We start from the raw sequence: 17475 nt of genomic DNA on the forward strand, positions 1-17475 counted from the left end.
AGTCAAACATTTTTTTGACCTCAAAATGTCATAAAAAACGTCATAGTATAGTATGCCGTTTTTTTCGGGCAAAAAAACTCAAAATTTTTTTTCACCTCAAAATGTCATAAAAAACGTCATAGTATAGTATGGCGTTTTTTTCGGGCAAAAAAAGTCAAATTTTTTTTGACCTCAAAATGTCATAAAAAACATCATATTATAGTACGGCGTCAAAATCGCCCCTGCATGCACCCTGCAGACAGGAAGGACACCGACCCCTCTGACTAGAATAAAGGTGTGTTGTGTGTCTGTTTCGGTGTTACACATCCTTCAATACTCACTAGAACTGAGAGTTCAGGACCTGGATGGTACCATCCTTCCTGATCGCGTAGTTTGCCTCGATGCACTTTCCTCTTTCGAAGGAAGCGGGGAGCTTCTCAATCTCATACCATCTACCCAGATACTGTTAACAGGGAGACGCTGTTAGCTCTGTGTGTTTCAGTGCATGTGTATATGTTTAAATGTGTGTGTGTTACCTGTTGAAGGTTGAAGTTGGGCTGCACTTTGGGTGTGGGACAGGGACCCCAGTGATAGGTCTGTGCTGACACCAGAGGGAGCATCAGCAGGAGAAGGCAGACGGCAGACATTACTCCTTTGGGAGCAGAGCAGAGATTTATTTATTTTATTTTATTTTCAAGAGGCTGATGTAAAATATGGACCCATGCTACATGTACATGCAGTACCACAGCATGATGGAAACTTGAAATATTGTAGCTGTAGCGTTAGGGTCATTGTAAGAGACTAAAATTGATAATAATTTACTTCTAACTATATTTACAATGTTAGATGCAAATAGTTGAATAAGGGATTAAAATATATGCAGTGAAACAGGAAATACTCTTAAGTTGTCAACTGCAGTTATGGACACGTTTGCCCAGGCTGACTGTGTGATGTGTGAAGAATCTATGACTGGATGCTGGTTTATAAATAGATAATGAATGGCAAAACGAAGTTAAAATTGTTGACAAATGTACTAATAATCACTTAAAATGTACTTATATCTGAAAGCTGCTGATAAAAGGCTTGAGTAAGATTTGAAACTAATCAGCTTTGGCTTTTATAATATTGGATATTGCTGGAACAAAATAATGTTGACCAATTTTAAATATATATTACTAGCCACATTATTTAAATTTTAAAAGGTTCTAATTTGTCTTATTGGGGCTTTTGTTTTTAATTTTTCAATTGAGAATTGCAGAAGATTAACTGTAGATCACAACCAAGCTAATAAAGAAGAATAATTATTTTTACTCATAATGTTGTGAAGTCAGTTTAAGTCTAGTTTAGTGAAACAGGCCTGAATATAGTGTGTATAGTGTATATAGTGTGTATTTGTTTCAGTTGGCAGGCCATGATAACTTAAGAGGGTTAAACCTTAGCAGTAACTGAACCCAAAACCCCACTTCATTCCAAACTTTTTCCAGTCTAACGTTTGCATACCTGAAAAACTTTACATTTTAGCTTCTGTTGTTCCCCATAGAGATGTAAAATGCTTGACTAGGAGTTGTTTTGTAAAGTAAGATAACAGTGGAAAAACATGCCATTTTTCATCTTTTGTCTCTACACAATACATGTTGCTACACCTGTTCTTCTGGTTTCACGCAAACACCTGTACCTTCATACAGGCCAATCAGCTACTTCATTTCAGTACTGTGTAAAAATAAATCAAAGAATTTTAACCTTAAATTTTAAAGAAATAGTTATAGATATGGGGAACAATAGAAGCTAAAATGTTAGAGGTGATATATTTCAATAAAATACTGATTTAGAACAGAGGATAAAACCAAGTGGAAAACAAGTTAAGTCTGGTATAATGCTAAAATAATCAGGAAGTATTATTTAATAACTTACTATAAAATTGCAAAAGCTATCATTCACCTCCAACATGCTGTGGTTTAGTATAATTCCCAGGAGCCATAAACAAGACTTTCTTACCTGAGGTGTGTGGGGTTAGAGGTGTCAGGTGTAGATCCGAGGCTGCAGCTCACTCTGTCTGAAGAGCCTGAGACTCAGCTTTTATCAGCAGCTCAGAGAAACACGGGCGAGTGCGTGCTCGTGTTGCGTCACTCCCACAACACGAGGCAGTTCATTAGGTAATTGTCATCATGCGCACATTCCCACACACACACAATAGTTAAAATGCAGACACTGTCCGAAGGGTTAAATATTTAATTCATTCAGCTCCCTAAAGATTCTTTCTGTTAACAGAAACTCTAGCCTCACTTACTGATTGGAAACAGAGTGAATCTCAGATCTTTTGTGCTGTGTGTCAGTAATCATGTGCATGTGGCACTTTGATACATTGATTGACCTTGATTTATTTTGTTTAGAATTCAGCTTTGGCTTCTTGTAGATTATACTGCGGTGTGCTGGGTGTCACATTCTATTTTTTATTTTACGTACATGTTTACTTTTCTGTTAATTTAGTGAAGTGTTTTGGCAGCGATTAAGAGAAAGATTAGTAGTTTATTATTTCCAGATGTTGCTTGTGTATAAAATTATGAGAGCAAACAGACATGAGAATCTAATAAAGATTATTTATTTCCAGTGTTTGTTGAGGGAGGGCATTGCACCAATGTTCTGCTGTACACAGGTGAGATGTTCAGGAAAACATTGTCTCATGCGGTTTCAAAGATAGAATTTTTTTCTCCCAGATTTAAGCGCCCATGCATTTTACTGCATTTAAAAAGTCAGAGGGGGGAAAAATGAAGCAAAACTATAATGAAACAAACACTGAGTTTAACTAAACAGAAAAAAATCTGTGGAATGCCTGTGAAATTATTGTTCTAAAAATGTTTTTTAAATTCTTTCTCGTCTTGACAACTGTTGGTATAAACAGTTAAAAAAAAAAGGAAAAAAAAAACTGAGGCACTTTTTCTTTTTGAGATAAAAACATGTAAAAACTTACTTTTTGGACTAAAACTTGACCAAGTTTGGAAATAAAAACTACTGTACCAAGCATTACATACTATAGTAACAGCATTTCATTACTGTTTTTCAGTCTTTATTTGATAAAACTATAATAACCCTCCAGCCCCTCAAGCTAATATCTGGCTGTTGTGACTGTACTGTGAAAAAACAAACTTCCCACAGCACCCAGCTCAGAAAGCAGCCCTCGATTATATCCACATACTTCAAGTACAGGCAAAAAAACAAAAAAAAACATATTGTTTTGAAAATGACAATATTGTCACAAGCAACTAGTGTTAGTCCAAAAAAGGAGAGGAGTAATACATTCTTCATACCGCTTATAATAGGAAGAACTGAACCATGATTCCTTAATAAAATGCTTACCTCCTGCATTCTTCAGTAATAGTCAAGAACACTTTTCATTAGGGCTGTGTACCAATCCTCAGAGTCCATTTCCTTCATATTAACGTCACATATCAACAGCAAGTCACATTCTTGCATTAGTAGGGTTCATTCTTGCAGGAGGAAGTCCTGTGTTTTTTCCATGTCTGTTCCAGTATGGCCAACAAGTCAGTGGAATTACACACATAAACATCTCTTCAGCATTATTCCAGTAACAATCATGTAAGCCTATACACCGTATGTACAGTAGATACATAAAGTATACTTTGTAGAAAAAATATTGTGCAGTAACCTTAGCTAAAATACCCACATTCGTACATTATCGCATTCATTCTTGTTTTGTTTTTCCTTGCAGACACACGGGACAAGACCACTCTTGCCGTTTCACAGATACTGGTAGAACCGTGAGCGGACAACTTGTGCTCCAGAGAGTTTGTGTGGGTGAGCATCTGCCCCGAGGGAGGCTTTGTTTTTGCCCTGCAGCCCACTACCGTTAACGTGCTCTCCTGCTAGCGGCTGTGTGCCTGGGGACGCGGAGGGTGGACGTCTTTCAGGAGCAACATCCTGAGCTTCTGCATGATCATCCTCAGGGACGGCTTTTGGTGCAACCTCTGCACTCGATTCAGAGCCTCTGCACCGCTCTTTGGCAATCCAGTTGCGGATGGAGAAGTCCTCAGAAGAGCATCTGGGCTTGAGGCGGTCCTGAGCTGGCAGTTCAGCTGCCTGGTCAACTCCACCCTGCTCCCTCCAGTCGTTGATGACCGCCAGCTCTGCGAAGTCTCGCTGCCCGCCCATGGTGTGCCTCCGCCGGATGTTCTTCTTCTTACTGCGAGCTTCTGGTGTTCGGTTCTTCTGGGTGAACATGTCATCAGCAGAAGTTCGTAACCTGAACTTCAGCCGCTCTGTGATCTTAAGGTGCCAGGCTGGTTCAGGACGCTCCGACTCACTGCGTGAAGAAGAGCTGAGGCTGCTTGTGGATCGTCCTTTCTTCATCACCTCCAGGACTCGAGACAGCCGTGTGGAAGACTCCGCCCTGCCTTCAGTGCGCTCCCCGCTCCCAGCTGCACCCTCCACTGACGATTCACTGTCTGTTTTCTGTCTTAGGGACCACCTTCTGGAGAGGGTGTCACACTCAATCATCCTGTGTGATGGGAAAAGGCGCCGTGCTTCCAGTTTTGGTGTGGTGCCCCCCTCAGCTGCACCACCACCTCTTGCTTCAGTCTTTACTTGACTCTGCTCTGGGCAGGGTGTGGACTGGCTGCTGCCACCGCCTGGGGCAAAAACCGGGAAGTCACTTTCACTGTCCGTCTCCATGGGTCGTCCCTCGCTAATGAGCTCACTGCGTTCGTCATCTGCCTCCTCCCCACCCTGCAGCTCTGGACTGAGTGCGCTGGACTCTGCTCCGGTCAAGAACGTGATGGAAGAAGTGGTGGAGTAGTCTGAGGTTATGGAGCTCACTTCTGCACCGGCAGAGGCCCCTGCACCTGCTCCCAATCCAATACATGTTCCTGCAGGCAGGTCAGAGGACACTCCAGCTACCCACTTTTTCGGTCTTGACCGTGGCACTGATGCTCCAGAGCTCATGGTCCCGAGGTCTGACGTGTTTTCATCCAGCTGAGATGGGGGATCCGACAGCGAGGACTTCCCTTGAGGAGCTGATTGGTAGCTGATATTTGGGGATGGGGAGGGGGAAGGTGACGAGTTCCTGGATGGAGTCTTCTCCTTCAGAAATAAGGAGTTTCTGTGCTCTCTCTTGGCTTTAGGTGTCAGCTCTGCAGTTCTTCCGTTCTCCTTCCTCTCCTCTGCCCGTACTTGTTGCTTTGCATTGGGTTTTGAGTTGGGGCTAGGATCAGCCTCACACTGTGCCTCCATCAGGAGGTCGTGGTGGTTCGGCTTCTGGCCAGGAATTTCCTTCTTGGGGAACACAGCATCCAGATCATCATCTGAGCTGCTAGGCTGCGGCTTCTCCTTTGACTTCTTTCTTTTGCGGCTGGCTGCAGCAAAGATGGAGGAGACCAGGAGCTCTCGGCTGCACTGGTCCTTCCCTGAGCCCCAGGAACCCTGACAGAAGGGAAAGATGAAGGGAGAAAGAGAGAGCAGGAGGAAGCAAAAATTTCAGAATGAAATTTCAGATGCTGGGAATCATGAGCATGTCAAAGAGAACAAAATCCCTTCATCACTGCCTGGAAACTTAAACCTGTACTCCACCTGCTCCCAAGAAGCACCACAAACCAGAAAAGTGGACAGAGAGAGGAACATTAACAGGCGTCATTAACAGGGAGCACACTGTTGTTTCCATGCCAGCTTTAATGCAGAAGCAGCAGTAGCACAGGGTGAACTGAAGCATCCCTGCATGAGCCTGAGCTTTGGCATGATGTGGCAATAAAGCTGAAGAGAAGCAGCAATGTATCAGCAGTGCAATGATGAAAGGCAGCTGCTTTCGCTAATGACACATTCTGAATTCTTTTTTTCCATTTTATGTCATGTAACTACTTAATCCTGAGCTCAGGCACAAGTAGGACGTTTGATGTCTCTAAGCAGGTAGAATTTTGGAATTTAATGGCACTGGTAACTTTTGGCATGGCAAGCTGTTGCTCACTGGGTGTACAGTAGGCTTTGTCTGGTCAGTACAAATTGAACTGATTGTTGCAGTTACTGGGTTGTTTCTCCCAAAATTATAGAAGATACACTTTTGTACTTAGCCATGCAGATAGCTTTTATTTGACAAGGTTTGAAGATTTCTGCTCCCAGCCTGGTGCAGTGGAGGTGAGTGGAACTTTGTGTGCTTAATTCACAACAACATCAGTGTGTCCTTGTTACTATGGATACTGTTTACTGTTGTTGTGTCTCAGGTGTATCCTGTGCAATTTCAAGCCTAATTTGCATGAGAAGAATTAGGGAGAATTTGGTCTTAAATTTCCAGCACAGTCATGATTCCTATTTTTTGCCTTGGGCAGCCAAGGATTGCACAGTATTTAAGGGCCTTATCTCTAACACTGTTTTTAGATTGAGTTATTCAAAGCTGTGAGAGCCACAATACACCCCAATCCACACCTTAGTGACAGATATCTCAAACCCTAGACACACTGAAACCGTCTGCATACAAATTAAGTGAGAAAATATTTTTTTGTTGTGATTTGGGTGAAACAACCTTGTAACTGTTTGCTGTGGTAAGTTTATCTGATGCTGATCTTGACTAGAGGTGGAGGCGATCTTTCCTGCTCATCACCTACCTCCCCTTCATCTTACACTAGCAGTGGCCTGACAGGGATTTCACTGGGCACACACACACTCACCTTTGATTTAGCTGAGTCACTTGTCGGTGAATCTGTGAAGGGAAGACAGAGACATGTTAGATGATTTTACACCACAGGCAAACACAGGAAGTGCAAGACATCAAAATGATTCAGGGAGGAAAAAAAAAGTAGAAGAGAACCACGTTGATGGGAGGAACCGTGTGGAGAGTGAAAACACACAACAGACGAGACTGATGACAAGAGAGCACATACATGAGCAGACAACAGGTCATGCTGCACACAGCGACAGATGAGCTCTACGTTACACTCAGGTCCACATATACATGGCATGTGATGTTCTTTCCCAACTCTAACATCCGAGTATCCAGTTCAAGTAAAGTCTAGATAGTTCTAATCTTCCCCAGAGTTTCGTAGTGATACTGAGTGCAACTTCAGCAATGAACACACCAAATACACTTAACAGCAGCAGAACAGTGGAGCAGATAATGTGCCATGCAACACAAGGATATGCAGACGCAAACCTTATCGCAGTGTTTATTGATGAGAACATAGAGACAAGACAATACCTGAGCTTCTCTGCTGATCCCAAAACTTTTCTGATGCCTAGATTGTTTTTTTTTTTAACTTACCTAACCGTTTTTTCTTCTTGCAACAAAAGAAAGCAGATTTCTCAAATATTAAATGTGGCCTAAACCAGTGGTTACCGATACTTTGGCTTAAAGAAATTTACACTTTAAACCTTTGGTCATCGCTGTGTCTCCAAAAAAGAAACAATTTATCTAAATATCTATTTATTTAAGTCTAAAAATAACCATAACTTTCTGTTGAAAGAAGTTCTTTTTTTCCCTTGTTTACTGTAGATTTATCTTGCAGCTCCCAAGTTGGGAACCACTGGTTTAAACATGAGCAGCCATTTAAGAACTGCGTGAATAAAATGGCCTAAAGCTGACAAAATTCAGATTGACTTTCTATCAAAGAATAAGTAAACAAGATAAAATATCTGTCTGGACATTCAAAGTCAGCTGTGAGAACTACAGAAGTATTTGTAGAGACAGGATACCTAATCCCACAGATAAACTATGCAATATCTCCGCTTTTTTTTAGCTGAATTGATGAAGCAAATATGTGGCGGTGACATGAGCTGCCATGACAACAGTGACACGGTGATGACAGAGATGGACGGCTATGGAAGAAACCAAAAAATAAAGTGACAGGGGGGTCACAGAGGGGCTAGCTATATGAAAAAAGTGGACACTACATGAGAAAGAGAGTGTCAGCAAGGAAAACCTATGATCAGTCCTCACCTGCTCTGTGATCGTATCTGCTTGTGACATCCTTAATTTCTAACTAAAATTTGTTTTTTTTGTTTGTGTGACATAGCCAAGCCCCCCTATACACCCCTTACAATACAGATGATGGCACAATATGCAGGTGCACACTGACTTGTGACGTAGAAACCATACCATGCTATCTCTCCTGTTGGCAAGCTTGCAGGACAGTGAGGAGAGACAGCGGAGAGCCTTTCAGACAGTAGCACCGGCCCGTGTTAGGTATACTCTGATAGAAAACCCACAACACCGGACACCGTACAGTACCGTGTAGCCGCTTCACTTCCCCTTTTCGTCACGGATTCTTTGTTTAATGCTTTTTTTTTCTCTTTGGCAATTCTTGCGCTTAAAAGAAGCGCGGGTTCCTGCAGACTAGACAGCTACACTGGGGGCAACAATCCTCCTTCTTCCTACAGTTCCAGCTGTCCATCACGGACATTATAGAGTCCATCAGTGACATCATGGTGTGATAGACTCCTCCCACTTGGCCTGTGTCAAGATCAGTATGTGTGAATGCTGGGAAAGCCTTTAGGACACCCGACAGAGCCTCACTAGAGACAGAGGAATCAGAGGTCGCCTTTCACTGTAAAAACATCTATTTTCTGACGTGGGAAAGAACATGCCGTATTAGTGCAACAGTAGGCAGGATAAAGGGGGGAGGGGGACACAGCCCAGTAATGGAGTTTGACCAAAACAAGGTATTAAGGGGCAGAGGGATAATTAAAAAAGGAGAAGGATATCTAAATCTACTAATCAACAAATGACTGACAAATACCAAGGAACAGGGGTAGATCTCTGAAAGCAAATGAAAAAACGTGACAATTTATCGCATCCTTTGAGTGACACAAATAAATTGTCCACTGGAAACCACACAGGCATTTGGACTCATGGTTAGCCATAGACATTTCTATCTAGTGGCAACGGCCAAAGAAGCAAAGGGGAAGCTTGGCCTAGGGAAGAAGCAGAATCATCAGCATCCGTCACTAGTTTAAACACCACCAATCTCTCTTTGTCCACAGTGCTCAGCAGTGAAAGGGCAGAGAAAGCTTAACCCACCACAGAGTCGATCTGCCGAAGGCAGCGTGTTACCTGATACTTCGCCCTGCGATGTGCCTGTACGGCCTATGTTGGTGAGGAGGTGGTCGATGTTGGGGACAGGCTGAGACTCCACCGCGCTCTCCTCCTGGGACACAGTCTGCAGGCAAGAAATATAACACGTTACGGACCAGATTCACTAAGATGTAGTTTGAAACGTCCACAGATTTATCTAAAGAGAGTGAAACTGTAAAATTGCCACTTAAGGGATGAATAACTGAACTGAATTGAAGTGGAGATGCTTAAACCTAACCTAAGACGGCACAGAGCAGAAAGAAAAAAAATCTTCTGGCACTGATGCCTGTACCCACCACTGGATCTCCATTTCCATCTTCAGTGAAAAACCAGTCATACTGGAAGGAAAAACAGCATAAGAATAATAAGTTTTGTGTATATGTGAGGATCAGGATGACTGAAGAGCATACGAAAAGATCTGATTCTCACATTTTGAATGAGGGTCTCCACAATCTTGTACTGGTCTGGCATGTGTGTAACCATGTGAGTCATGTTGTCCTCGGTGGTGCGCACCAGAGTGGGACCAAACACGATGGCCAGGTTCCTAGGCTCCATCTAAAACACAGGAGAGCAAAGTTTATTGTAAATTTCTGATTCTCTAATAAACAACAAACAAACAAAAAAACAATTAAGCTACAAACCTTATTCTTCTCTGAGTTTTGAGCCACAGTTTTTAGATGAGCTGAGAGAAACTTGAGGGTCTCATAGTGATGATCTGGCAACTCATGCAGCTATAAGGAAATAGTGGAGACACAGAGACAGAAGCTTTACAAGTGAACAAGGATGGAAATAATGAAATTAATATATGTCAGAGAAAGGGTAATTTACAGTACAAAAAAAGGATGTAATGAGCTACTCACCAGCCTCTTGAGCACTTTGAGTCTCTCCACTGGATCCTCTATTCTGTTGGCCTCTATAAAGTCTGTGTATTTATCTGTGGGTAGAAAAGAAAAGGATTTTTTTTTTCTAAAACACAGTTATGTTTCTGGGCTGTAGGTTTAATTGTTGGCCACTAGATGGCACACATGATCTTTGAAAAACAACTTACCATTAGTGAATAATGGCTCTGGAAGTTTACGGAAGAAGGACTTGAGTAAACTGCTGATCACATTGAGGTCCCTCCATTTCTGTAAAACAGGAACATGAATCGGGAATGATGCTAAATCATGCAAAAAAGTGGAAATTTAATCAACATGCATAATAGTTCTAGCCTTAGAAGTTTATTTTGCGACATTCACTGTCAGGCTGCTGTAGCTCTGACTTCTCCTATTAGCTGCTTGTAATGTTTGGAATCTAGAAATACAAGTTAAAGTACATATGCTTTGGCATTCACTGCATGTTGCTCTGGATGCCAAGAACCTCCATAAATACATTTCTTTTAATGATACTAAATGACACATTACTGGCAAGTGTGCGGTGTGGGGAACGTCTAAACAAAAAGCTCTCTGTTGCTCTGTGTTCACACATCCACATACACCTGCAGCTTTGAAACTTTCAGTCCTGCAAACAGCTCCATTTGTCCCAGACACATTCAGGACAGCGCTTAAAAATGCGAGTCTTCAAGGAGAGTTTAATTAAAGCAACAGTGGATCGATTAAGTGCCACTCACATCGTCCTGGATATCGATATCATTCATGCCCTTGTTGTTGAGCTCCTCCTGCATGTTGGAGATGGCAGCGTTGTTTCCAGGGACTCTGTAGATGCCCGTGTACTCCAGCCCCCTCTCCTCCACCAGCTTACAACAGACCTCCACAATCAGCGGCACAAACTAGAGGACACACAAACGGAGAAAATGTTTGGCTTGTTGGACATGCAATATGTTTTCACTGTGAAAAAGAACACATCAAGTACATGTCAAAGTAGTGAAACTAATGCATACAGCAAGGTACATGAACATCCCTGCAAATTTAGGCAGATAATATCTTTATAAACGGTTCAGATTTTGTAGTTTTCTGCACCAATGTATTTATTCTTTTCATGTTTTTATTGAAAATTAAATCAGTACAAACCTTGTTGGTCTGTGCAGGAGGACAGTCGTCCAGTCTCACTCCAAAGGTGACCCCAGGAGACGGCTTCTTCTCGAAAGGTTTCCTCATCAGCCCTGGGATGCCCTTCCTCCATGTCCCTTTATCCTTGGGAGGGCTGGTGTCATCTGCATGCATAGTGCAAAATGAAGTACAATGGGAAAGCAGAGGTTTGATTTGGGGAAATGTTCTTATTTTAGGATATAGAGACACTCCTTACAAAATAAAAGCTGTATCACACATAAAATGATTTTCTTCATCTTTTCCTACCTTTGTGCATGTTCTTCCTCTCCTGCTCAGGTTTGGGTGAGTGTGGACTTGTTGCTTTGGTCTCTCCTTTGCCTCCCAGCAGTGTCTGTCTGATGCTCAGCGACTGGCGAGAAGGTTTGGGCGACGGCTCTGTCTTGCTGCCTGTCGGGCTGGGTAAGACAAGGACATAAACACCAGATGAGCTTTCCAGTCAGAGCTTACTACACAGCACTGTAAGAAGTTCTCCAATGTGAGAACACATCCCTCTTCTTTCCAGCTAAGTTCCCTTGTTCCCCTCCTCCTTGCTCTTACCTCATCAAGGTGTTGTACTCCTTGATCTTCCTGCTGATGAGGTCATGGCTGGTGAAGACCGCGTTCTAAAAAAAGAAAGAAAAGAGGAGGGAAGGAAAGGGGAGCAGAGCAGAATGGACATGAGACACAAAAGATGATGGTTAAGGCATCAGGTGCAACAGTTCCTCTCAACCCCCTAAGAGGCCATAACGGATCTTTATGTAACCTGCTGCTATCAGGTGACACAGGTAAGACCATCAGAATGTCATAGTATGGACAGTGTACTTATGTCCTGAAAAGAGGGGAAAGACAGGCTTAAATTTCTACTGACAGGAGACTCACCTATTTTAAGACACAGTGAGGTGACCTATAGAAAAGCTGAAAATCACTTCAACAATTAATTATCAAAATATTGCCGATGAATGTTCTGTCAATCGCCTGAGCTCCAACTATTTGCATACTGACATCCCTAAAATTGCTATATAGGACCACCTGTGCTGCTCCATTTGTGGGCAAGTTATATTCATAGAAATATTAGTTTTTAGTCAGTAGAAAATATTTAATGGTGCAGGTGTAAACTGTGTCCTCACAGCAGCAGTGCACTGCAGCAGAAACAAGACAGGCATGGTACGACATGAAGTTAGCAGCTAAAAAATATCTCTCTCTAAAGCAAAACAGGCCATGACTTGATGGGAGGAGGCCAAAAGGACATGAGAGTCATTGAAATGGAATATTATGCAGCACTGTAGGTAATGTTACACTAACAAGTGTTACAACAGGAGAATGTTCCCCCGGACAGTGACCTGCATAAAGACCCTGAGGCAGCTGTCCTAGTGACATCTAATGAGCTGTTTAAGCTGCCAAAGTATGCCAGTAAAAATCATAAAAAAAACAAACTCCACACACTGCAGATCCACTCGGTGACTTATACAACAGGTCTGGACCACTCTTTAATTTTGTTTGTAGATACTTGCACTCTTAAATCACTCGAACATGCCACTTAGAAAAAAGTGAAACTGTTCATACGAGTGATTCTGGCCTGAGGCCCCGTGTCTTGTGCCAGTGTTTTGCACAATAACCGATCACTTCCTCAACTGTTTGAATGCATGGTTCTTACCTCCTCATCCAGGTTGCTGTTCTCCTGTATGACTCTGATCCAGGCCAGCATGTCCTCGCGGTCCTCAGCCTGGAACAGGTACTCACAGTCCGACGTGGTGAGCCGCAGCACGTTCTTACGCTTCGTGTCGCTGTATGAGATGTCAATCAGACAGGCTTTGATGCTGATTGGCAGGGGCTCGTCTACTGCTTGGCAGTTGGCATGAGCTTGCCCCTCTTTTTTGTCTTTATACAGGCAGAGGTAGTTGCCTCTCAACACAGCGTACATCTGTTTCCACGGCCGCATACCCCCTCCGACACGCTGCAGAAACACAGTTTTACAAAGCAGAATGGAAGGAATTAAACTACAATCTTGTTTTTCAGTCGTGTCAAAAACGCTGCTATTGTTGGCTTCATAACACATAATCACTGCCTGGAGGACAATAGGAGACAACGAGGTCAAAGGCAGCTGTGAGTTCAAACTGGTCAAACAGGTGAAACAGTCAGAAAGAGTTATATAGTAAAACAAGGTCAGACCTTTTACTGTTTACAAACCAAGTTACAGGTCATGTAATGCTTACATAGATCTGCAGGTGCATACTGTGCTTTCTGTGCCAGTGTGTGAGTTACATGATATGAAGGCTATGTAGAGACAGTGCACACCTTGCCCTTGTCTGTGTTTAGCTGCTTGAAATGCAGCAAACCCTCCTTGGTGGCGTCACAGAAGACATCTGATGAAGAATCCCTCCTGGACCCCGAGTCTTCTGACGACCTGTCCACTGCCTGCAATGGATCAGAAAATGACATTGTGACATAACAAGTGTTATAGACTGAAAGATTTTTTAAAGAAATATTTAAATATTGACAGTGATTGTGATATTTGTGACCAGAAACTTCCAATGCCCAGACCAGCTGTTGAAACCTAGGAGTGTACAGTAACCATCAGTATAAAACAAGGCCAGCTCTAAGCTGCTCTACTGTGTAAAGTTTTGCGTGAATACATAGAAACATACTCCTACACCCTCTGAATCAATTATTTACCCAAACAGCCTGATGCTTCTTTTATAGCTGCTCCTATTTTCCATAATATATTCAAACTTCAGTGGGAGACGTTTTATCTTCTGGGTGTGAACTAATGAGCTGATAAACCAGTCGTGTAGCAGGTGTGCACAGCTGGCCCTGAGCTGGCGAACAAACCAATGTTTGATAAAAACGCTGACTGGACTCACCTTCCTAAGACCTTTCAGACCAGGTATTAACGACCTCCTAAATGAAAGAGACAAAAAAAATTTCAAACACGATTGAAGTTTTGTTCTATGATAAAATATTCACCACGTGAAAAAGATTAATAATTTAATAGCACAAAAATACAGCTACAGTTATTTTAGTGAGTAATTTAGACAGTGTTTTTCTTCATCAACTGATAGAAAGGTACTTTAACACCTAGTTCAGTTCATTTAGGTCAGAGTGAAAGCTCTCACTCAAAGTCTGGTGCGAACTAAACAACCGTGTCACTGTTCACTTCAAAGCAAACTCTGGTGCAGTTCTTTTGTGGCGTGAAAGCAAAATGGGCCAAACACAGGAGTTTAAGATTTTAGTTTAAGATAGCAGATACGTCATTTTAGCATGAACTGAAAAGACAAGCTACCGTAAAGTGCAAAATTTCACCCAGTTGATCCCTGGTTCCTGTGTGTTATGACACTATTGTGGGTACAACTTACCCTCTGCTTTCTTCCCGGTAGTTATCCAGACCTTCATCATACGACTTGGACCGCTCTGATTTTGTACCAGAATCTGACTCGATAATTGTGAGACGAAGAGAATCTATTAAGAGAGGGTCAAACAATTATTTGAAAGTGTCCATAGGCTGTGCTGTCAAATTTAGTTAAGGCGATAGGCCTAACATAGAAAAAATAAAAATAAAATACCTTGGTCATGTGACAGCTGTCGTTGAAATGGAGGGAATAAAGAGGTGGGGCTGGGCGGGATGGTGGTGATAATAGGTGCTCCAGATATCACGGCAGAGGCAGGAATGTGGGTGCTGTCCTGGTCAATACTGGGACTAGATGGTTCATCTAAGGACAGAGAAGGAGGAATTTAGCTACAAGGCAAGAAAAAAGCTGAGCTAAACACCAACCCTAAATATTTTTTTCATTCAGAAAAACAGCAGTCTGTGTTTTTTTAAATGATCCCTTGTTAACTCTGTGACCCGAAAGTATTCTAATACAGGAGAGGCACAAACTGGGACCAACGTAAGACCCCCCTTTACAAGATTCTCATTTTAAAACACATCAGCTGGAGATATTAAATATCATGGGAGCTGACAAAATATTCCAGCGACACTTGTCATTTCAACTGGCAATTTCAACAGTTGCCGTTCCGGAAATAAGAAGCCTGCTTTTGTCTGTACCTCTGTCTGAAATCCAGGACCCATTGTTTAAAAAAACACTAAGAATTTCAAGTGTTGACTCTGCTGTCTTTGTCATAGTAAACTGCCATTGTGCTGTGCAAGGACAGGAAGATTGACAGACATAAACTAAAGGTGGGGCTTAGCAAACAGTAGATTATTATTAAATCAGAGGATGAGGATTCAACTCTGCTAAAATCATCAGAAGCTTTGGTATAAAGTCAGAAGTAAACAGCAACAGAAAACATCATACTGTAAATTAAACAATCAAAAAAACAATGTCTAATTCATCCCTTCTATCTCAACTTGAATAAACATTTCAGCAGACAGCTATAAAATGCTGCGATAAGGGCACATGAGGCTAAAACAGAGTGAGACGCAGCCAAGCAGCAGATAGGGGTTACAGCCCAGATAAGCTGGTACACCTTTCCTTTTTAAATACACACATGCAAGCTACTCAGCGAACACTACATCATCACAGACAGCAATGTGTCATAACATCTGATATGCAATATCAGCAGGATGGCAAGCCCTAAAAACAAATTAAGAGATACGCACAAAGAACAAACACTCCCAGAAATGAATCATATCTGGGACTGTGGTGATGCGGGCAGGTGAGACCAAATGCAGCACAAGTGACGTTATGTTCCCAAACAGTGTTGCAGGAATAAAGCAGAGCAAAAGCAAAATTGGAGAGAGTACCTTTTTGGTGATGTGGTTTCAAATCATAATTGTTATAAATTCCTCTCATGAAATGCTGCTGTCAATATTATTTAACTTCACAAAAAGCCCACACAGCCTTCATTACAAAAAAATACCACCGCAAGTCAAAAAGAACCAAAGCTAAAAAGACCTAAATGATTAAATTCCTCCAGATGCCAGTGCACTGATGCAAAAACTTTGACTTTCAACGGCACAATTTAATATGAAACATCTGATCTGCTTGTTAGTTGTATACAGATCACGGCTGTGAAACCTCTCTCCCCTCAATCCTCAAAGACATCTCCCATGACACCACAAACCTAATTTCTGCCAAGCTAGGCAGATGCCAATTTCATTTAATCACTTGTTTGTATACCTCTAATTCTGTTTCTGGGAAGACGGCGGCAGCCAGTGATGTCTGGCACGTACAATTACAATTTATTTTTTAGGGATGTCAGTTTTAGACATCAGAGCTGATTTGGCTTTAAACAGAAGATGCAGAACAATGCAGATCCTTAAATCTTTAAAGGAACAGTTACACATTTTGGGAAACATGCCTACTGGTTTTTCTTTTCGTCTAGATCTATATCAAAAGACGACTCTCAAATCTTTTTCTGGTAAATGTAAAGCTAATGTCAGGGATTGGTTCGCTTAGTATAAAGACTAGGAACGGGGAAACAGCCAGCCTTGTTCTTTGAAAAAAAAAAAAAAAAAAAAAAATCCAATGATTCTGTGTCTGATGCAGAAGTTCTACTAAAACCACAACTTCTTGTTTTTACACTTCAGTTTTGTAAGAATTAAACAGAATCATAACATGTTAAATGGTGAATTTAAGAGGTGCCTGTAGGTGGATTTTCCCGTTTCAAGTTTTTTGCTTTGGAGAGTGATACTGATTTAATTCTAGACTATAAACATACTTCCCAAAATGTCAACATGAAATCGATGTGAAAGAAAAGAAAATACTGCTTTAATGTTTTCCCTTCACATCTCGGAAAAGGTACAGCACATCACTGGTGTCAAACAAAGAACACTGGGAAGTGCAGTGATAAAATCTAATCTAGATCTAAATGCACCAAACTAAAAAGCGAGAGCTGATATGTGTTTGTGTATACAGGGGGAAATGGTGCTAGAAGAGGATATGATTAACCCCTGCTGGTTCCGAGACACTGAGAAATACAAGAGCTGCTCTCATTGGCTTCTCATGAGTCACCAGTGAAGACACAACTGAGGATGAAAGGCTGAGTTCAAGCTTGTTAGGTTCTGTCTGCCCGCAGGTTGGCACCGATGTGAAAAGACACAGAAAAAGCCACTTAAAACAATACTGAACTTCATTTTGACTACCACAACATATAAATACAGTGCTATGAAGGATTTCTCCTCATCATAAACAAGAGGAGACGTGACAATTTGCATGTACTTTAGCAGTACCAGTCCTGCTCTGTTCCTAGGACAAAATGTTTGGCACACACTTAACGTACAGCAGTTGTTCCACTTATTGTTTGGAACTGTACTATGAAATCCAATTGAAGCAGATTGCTGCAGGAATGCTCTTATTTCTCTGTTATGTCACAGTCCATTAGGACGATGTTCTTAGGTTTCTCTTGCTGTAAAACACTGCGGGAAATATGAGACATTTCAGGGAGTGGGCGGGGGTTGTATCG

At 41.9% G+C, this 17475-nt stretch overlaps 2 protein-coding genes across 6 annotated transcripts in view; both read right to left on the reverse strand.

Moving 5' to 3' along the window:
• The window catches only part of apodb (apolipoprotein Db), a 70033-nt gene extending 67953 nt beyond the window's left edge, over positions 1-2080 (reverse strand). For both annotated transcript variants that reach the window (XM_041065893.1, XM_041065892.1), the window contains exons 1-3: positions 1975-2080; positions 516-631; positions 321-442 (exon numbers count right to left, since the gene is read on the reverse strand). In XM_041065893.1, coding sequence (XP_040921827.1) covers positions 321-442; positions 516-626 — 233 coding nt within the window. In that variant the 5' untranslated portion in view covers positions 627-631; positions 1975-2080. The remainder of the gene's footprint in view (positions 1-320; positions 443-515; positions 632-1974) is intronic.
• Positions 2081-2562: 482 nt separating this feature from the next.
• Positions 2563-17475, reverse strand: part of LOC121200305 (rho GTPase-activating protein 21-like) — a 70529-nt gene continuing 55616 nt past the window's right edge. For all 4 annotated transcript variants that reach the window (XM_041065514.1, XM_041065513.1, XM_041065516.1 and 1 more), the window contains 17 exons: positions 14634-14780; positions 14427-14529; positions 13935-13971; positions 13369-13488; positions 12728-13027; positions 11632-11696; positions 11341-11489; positions 11056-11198; positions 10656-10814; positions 10095-10173; positions 9907-9980; positions 9688-9777; positions 9476-9601; positions 9343-9384; positions 9026-9131; positions 6648-6679; positions 2563-5412 (listed from right to left, as the gene is read on the reverse strand). In XM_041065514.1, coding sequence (XP_040921448.1) covers positions 3736-5412; positions 6648-6679; positions 9026-9131; positions 9343-9384; positions 9476-9601; positions 9688-9777; positions 9907-9980; positions 10095-10173; positions 10656-10814; positions 11056-11198; positions 11341-11489; positions 11632-11696; positions 12728-13027; positions 13369-13488; positions 13935-13971; positions 14427-14529; positions 14634-14780 — 3449 coding nt within the window. In that variant the 3' untranslated portion in view covers positions 2563-3735. The remainder of the gene's footprint in view (positions 5413-6647; positions 6680-9025; positions 9132-9342; positions 9385-9475; positions 9602-9687; positions 9778-9906; positions 9981-10094; positions 10174-10655; positions 10815-11055; positions 11199-11340; positions 11490-11631; positions 11697-12727; positions 13028-13368; positions 13489-13934; positions 13972-14426; positions 14530-14633; positions 14781-17475) is intronic.

This window comes from Toxotes jaculatrix, chromosome 20 (genome assembly GCF_017976425.1).
Source record: "Toxotes jaculatrix isolate fToxJac2 chromosome 20, fToxJac2.pri, whole genome shotgun sequence".
In the NCBI taxonomy this organism is placed as follows: domain Eukaryota; kingdom Metazoa; phylum Chordata; class Actinopteri; family Toxotidae; genus Toxotes; species Toxotes jaculatrix.